This window comes from Phoxinus phoxinus (genome assembly GCF_949152265.1).
Source record: "Phoxinus phoxinus genome assembly, chromosome: 4".
Lineage (NCBI taxonomy): Eukaryota > Metazoa > Chordata > Actinopteri > Cypriniformes > Leuciscidae > Phoxinus > Phoxinus phoxinus.
Genome location: NC_136879.1, coordinates 40682210 through 40688318, shown reverse-complemented (window position 1 = coordinate 40688318; position 6109 = coordinate 40682210). Strand labels below are relative to the sequence as shown.

General features: G+C 35.9%; 1 protein-coding gene across 1 annotated transcript; it reads right to left on the bottom strand.

Annotated features, from left to right (window-relative positions):
• Window positions 1-431: 431 nt before the first annotated feature.
• LOC306997257 (uncharacterized protein) lies at window positions 432-2430 on the bottom strand. The gene is made up of 2 exons (XM_079610483.1): window positions 2197-2430; window positions 432-1957 (listed from the first exon to the last, which is right to left on the bottom strand). Exons 1-2 carry the CDS (start codon window positions 2279-2281, stop codon window positions 846-848), a joined length of 1197 nt encoding a protein of 398 aa, XP_079466609.1. The 5' UTR covers window positions 2282-2430; the 3' UTR covers window positions 432-845.
• Window positions 2431-6109: the final 3679 nt, after the last annotated feature.

Genomic DNA, 6109 nt, shown 5'->3' with positions numbered 1-6109 from the left:
AGATACATGTCACTGCACTGATTGGTCCAGTTTTGGTCTGTGATCTCTAACCCAGAATAAAACCTGCTCCAGAACAGCTTAGCCGTGTAGCGTAAGTTACCATGGTGATGAACACAACTAAAAACCAATCCACTTTATTGTGCCCGAAAAAGCCAGAGTTTGCTCAAACTAATCTCGAACTTTACCTGTTAGCAACTGAAACCGGCTTTGGGCAACAGGCCACAGGACGTTTTTTATTGTTTTACTAAGAACTGCCTTACACTGACAGCTAAATGACACAACTCAAAAATGTACAAGTCAAAAACAACTTCCACAAAAATATTGTCACAGAATTAAAGTTTATTTCACTATGTTTGCTTTAACTGAATCTCACAGTTTATTTTAATTATTGGATCTGTAGAAACTGTTTACACACAAAATCACACAGTGATCAGTGAAATGGTCATTTTATTTGTTGTTATTGTACAGAGTTATTGTGTATACATCTGTTGATGTAATAACAGGCTTTATGTAACTAAACAAACAAAAGTAAAAAAAAAACTGATTAAACTCAAAGATTTGTTTCATATATTAACAAATAACTGATTGTTGTTGTATTTCTACATTTGTTTCCAGTCTCTTTAAATTTTGGAATTTATTTGAGTAAGTGTCAATCAAAATAATTTTCAATAATTTTCTTGTTCTCCAACATATGAAACAAAATCTTTTGGCATTTCACAGCAACACTAGTCTATAAGTTAACTAACTACACATTTACTTTATGTGAATCAAACAAACCTTTGCTCGCTGTGACAGAAAATGCTTTTTGATATGATTCAGACTATTTGATTGTGTGAAACACAAGTTCAGTCGTACATCTTCTCTCCAGTATGAAGTCGCTCGTGTGATTTCAGAGATCCAGACCGAGTGAAACTCTTTTCACAATATGAGCACTTGTAAGGTTTTTCTCCAGTATGAATTCTTAGGTGCCGTTTCAGATGCTCATCTCTAGTAAAGGTCTTCCCACAGTCAAAGCACATATAATCTCTCACTTCATTATGTATTTTCTGATGCAGTTTAAAATGATCCAGTCGTGAATAACTCTTCCCACAGAGAGAACACACATAAGGCTTCTCGTCTGAATGAACTTTCAGGTGATCTTTTAGTTTTGATGATGAAATAAAATCTTTACCACACTGATCACAGTTAAATGGCTTTTCTCCAGAGTGACGGAGCAGATGAACACTGAGACCTGATGAATGAGAAAAACTCTTCTCACACTGAGTGCATGTATACGGTTTCTCTCCAGTATGAATTCTCATGTGTGTGTTAAGGTGTGCTTTCTGTGTGAAACTCTTTCCACACTGAGTGCAGTCGTACGGCTTCTCTCCAGTATGAAGTCGCTCATGTGATTTCAGGTTTCCAGACTGAGAGAAACTATTGTCACAATATGAGCACTTGTAAGGTTTTTCTCCAGTATGAATTCGTTGATGAAGTTTCAGATTGTCATCTCTAGTATAGCTCTTCCCACAGTCAAAGCACATATAATCTCTCACTTCATTATGTGTTTTCTGGTGCAGTTTAAAATTATCCAGCCTTGAAAAACTCTTTCCACAGAGAGAACACACATAAGGCTTCTCGTCTGAATGAACTTTCACGTGTACTTTTAGATGTGACGATGAAATAAACAATTTACCACACTGATCACAGCTAAATGTTTTTTCTCCAGAGTGAATGCGCAGATGATCACTGAGACTTGATGAACGAGAGAAACTCTTTTCACACTGAGTGCATGTATACGGTTTCTCTCCAGTGTGAATTCTCATGTGTTTGTTAAGTTTTCCTTTCTGTGAGAAACTCTTTCCACACTGAGTGCAGGTGTGCAGCTTTTTGGCTTTTGTTCTTTGAATTGTAAAGTTATGATGTTCCTCCTTCTCTTCATTCAGTTCTTGTCTTTGCTCTTTCACTCTCACCTGGTCTAAAATACACAGAAATACAGTTTCAATCAGTTCAAGTGAACCGTGATTTAATAGCAGAAAGCAACAGAGATCAGATCTTTCATTCATTGTTAATATAGTAAACAAATGTTTGACAACTGCTATATACAAGGTTATGATAATTTGGATGTATTTCTCTATCATTTATCATCCATATACTGGTTATTAATTCACATCTACCAAAGCAGTCAACAATGAAGAATCAAGAATGGACACCAACCTATTTGTTCCTCAGTATCTTCATGTTTTATTCCGGATGGTTCTGGATCACTCATGTCTTCAATCTCCTCTTTAATAAACTCCATCTTTAACAGTCACACAGATTTCAGCTGCTACTCCTGGAGTTTGTCCTTCTCTTGTAGGATGATGGGAATATTCCCAGTATTTATTGGTGAATTGTTGTGGGAGGGGCTTCACTGCAGGTGTGAACTGTGATCACTGTGTTTTTATCCAATCTGCATTTAAAAAGTACAGAGCCATCATGTTTAACTGCTGCTGAAAAGCCTCTTTGTCTCCAAAAGTTCCCTGTTTTCAGCTCATTCATTATGATGATGTTGTAACGTACAGAACGTTACTTGTTCTATTGTATTTTTGCTAATTGTTGATGCCCTAGTAGTGTGATGTATTTGGGTCACGTGTAGTAAGAACAGGAGCAGCCTGAGGGCGCTGTTGCCTGGAGGTAACCGGACATATAAACTCACCTACCATAGAGTAAGACAGTTCGTTTGGTAGAGGGAAATCAAATGGTTGAACTCATGCTACCTTCTTGCTCCTCTAAAGTCCTTTGTTGAGAACTCTATGAGTTTCTGCTCAACTGTGAGTATGGATTGAGTTATATACTTGACGTTGTGTTTGTTTCATAAAGTTCATTGATGTTAGATATTTGCTTTCTTTCTAGAAAGGACTTTTGATTGCCACATGTGCTTTTGTGAGCACGGATTAAAACTAGAGACAGTGAATCCAAGTGTTGTCCACACCGACAACGAGTCTACAGCACATGGCCTTGCACATGGCTACATGGCGCTGAGGACAACGATTCACTGAGCACTGTTGACTGTGATCTTTTCTCGTGTTGTGGATTATAGTATAACAACCATTGCAGCGCACTCAAATAGCCTTGTGGACTTGAAACTCAATTCACCTTCATCATCACTTCAACTTACCAAAGAACAGGACATTCGAACGATAAGTTTACTTCATCTCATTGGCTCCTTATTGAAGAGACAAAGACTTTTGAGAGTGCTTTACAGTTTTATGGGTTGGCTGTGTGGTACATGTATTGAGCACTGGGAAAATAAAATAAGTGTAAAACGTACATTTGTTTGCTGAAGAGTTTATTGATCAGTACATGTCAAAAATCTGTTGAACCCCCTCAGAGTAACATCTTTAAAAGAAAGGAGGTGTTACAATGTCTGAGATCTTCTGTAAATTGGCACATTAAGCTCATTTTATTGGTGTCAAGAGGCCGAAACAAACTACAGCATCATCACCTTTAACTTCAGTTCTTGTCTTTGCTCTTTCACCTCCATCGGGTCTGAAACATTGAAACATATTATTTTTTTAGAATGAGTTCAAGGAGAACCAAGGAGTTCAAGGAGAACACATGCTCCTGTCCCGAGAATTTTAGGTTTATTTCGCTTTTGTGGACCTATTTTGCCAAACGCGTCACACCCGTGATTCTTCCGTTGAGAGCTTGAATAATAGACACTCCAGCCCAGAAGCAGAAGAAGAAGCGGCGGAGTAATACCGTACCTCACACAGCACATTCAATACAAGTCAATGGAGTTGGACAAAAACTACGATAAAACCTGTTGGAAAGCATCGTTTTCAGCAATTTTTTTTGGGATCATATCAGTGAACACCCCTGACCACTTGGTGAGTTTCACGTCTTTGTAAAAGAAAGTTTAATGTGTTTTTAGGAAGGAATCTTCCAGTGCACATAGACTGCCATTGTGGGGGTGTGGGGGGGAAGCGAAATAAACCTAAAATTCTCGGGACAGGAGCATGTGTCCAAAGTTTAATCTTAACCGTTCTATTTCATCAGATACGATCTGTAAACAGGGCTTTAAGTGTAAAATACCGAACTTGTCCTTTAAAAGAATGAATAGAAGGGGAACACACAACTTCTTCTGGAAGCTCATTCCATGATTTTACCGCACAAAGTGTAAAAAAGTTATTTCTCTCTTTTCAGACAGACATGTTCTAGGGTAGAGTTTTAAAGAATTCCCTCGTGTCTCGTACCTATTGTTCCAGAAATGAAAGATAGGTTTAACTGTTTTGGTGTTAACTTGTTATTATTCTGAAAATTGTAGTATCATTCGCAAAAAGGTAAACATCAGACCGCATCATATCGTTGCAATATGTTACAATAGAACAGGGCCCAAGACTGATCCCTGTGGGACCCCGGATGTCACCAACTTCCAATCTGAGGCAGCACCATTCACTACCACCTGTTGTTTTCTATTGAACAACAAAATCCTGTATCCAATAAATAACTCTGTTGTCTAAACAATAGGATTTTAACTTTGATAGTAGTGTTTTATGAGGGACAGTATCAAAGGCTTTTTGAAAGTCCAGATAAATACAGTCTACTGTTTGACCTCTATCCAAGGCTTGTGACCATTTGTCAAAAACTGTAACTGAAGAGAGGTTGACGCCCCGGATCTGAAACCGTATTGTTTACTACTAAACAATTTATTACTTTTCATATGATTGATTATATATGTCCTTACCAATTTTTCCATTGTTTTGCTAACAACTATTAAAATAACTGGTCGATAGTTTCCAGCAAGAGATTAATTTCCTTTTTTTTAAATTGCACTAATTTGAGCCTCTTTCCAGTCATTTGGTAAAACTGAGTCCTCTAATGATTTGTTAAATAGTACTGTTAGCGGTTCTGTAGCATTCCCGGCTGAACAGATGCAATTGACTCTCAGGAACTGATGTTAAAGAATTGAATCACCAAAACACAGAGCTGAATGAAGCAAACAAACAAATAAACATTAGACATGTGACTGCAAATTGTATACAAATGTCCATAACAAACGTATAAACTAACTAATACACATTTGCAATCTAAATGGCTACACCATAAATAGTGTGACAATAAATCAAGTTTTTAGTATGCAGGCTCATGTAATAACCTTGCCTTATAGTAAACCTGAATATTAACACTGACAATAACCTGCCAAAAATGAGTTTTAAACAATTGACAAACTTCTTTCAAAGTGCTATATCTGTATATGAATTTATAAATAGTTTTAATTGCAACAATCTTCTTTTAAAGTGCAATATGGACTAAATGACACAACTGAATTAATTAATAATTATTTTTGGTACAGCTGACGATCTCAATTTAGAGAGAAAAACCTAAAATATATAAAATTACCAAATAAAGGCCTAATTTACAAGTGCAAACAGAGGTGTAAATCAAGAGAAACGAGGCAATAATGTTCTGCATGTGACAGTAACAATGAAATCACACACTCTCTCTACATAACATATAAGCAAATGAAATGGTCATCACTGATTCCTTAAAGGGGAACTCCGGTCAATTTTAACATTGAGCTCATTTTTTTGTAAATTTGGAGTGCTGTCAATACAGAGAACAACGACAAAAATCGGTGTTGCATACACTGTGAATTTGCACCCTGTTGACTTCAATGGGGCAAGTTTTAAACCTGCTTTTAGCCAAAAATAATATCAAAATATTTTAAACATGTTAATTGACTTTTTGTTTTTTAACAATTTCAGAGAAGATATGAAGCAATCAAATTCTAATTTAAACATCTTAAATATTGGAGATGAATTTAAATATTTTTGCTTATGGATATACAATTTTGCCAACAGTATAAATAAATGAACAATGTATTCAAGACCTTTGTTAACTTTGTTTTCATAATGCACAATAATATCCTTTAAAGTAAAATAGTATTTAATTTTTACTAAATTAAAGATACATTTTGCCAATTCCTTCCAGAAATTTTGGATAATTTTGCATTCAAAAAACAAATGCGTCAACACCTCTTTCCCACTTTTACAAAAAGAACATAAATCGTCAATATCAGAGTATCTTGCAATTAATGATTTAACAGGGTAAATGGTATGCACATTTTAAAAATGTATTTCTTTGA

Bases quoted from the DNA above. Each gene is read 5' to 3' on its own strand.
- LOC306997257 (XM_079610483.1), bottom strand. From the start codon at position 2,281: ATGGAGTTTATTAAAGAGGAGATTGAAGACATGAGTGATCCAGAACCA. The intron at 1,958-2,196 runs GTTGGTGTCCAT...TGTGTATTTTAG, and splicing joins AGATACTGAGGAACAAATAG to ACCAGGTGAGAGTGAAAGAG.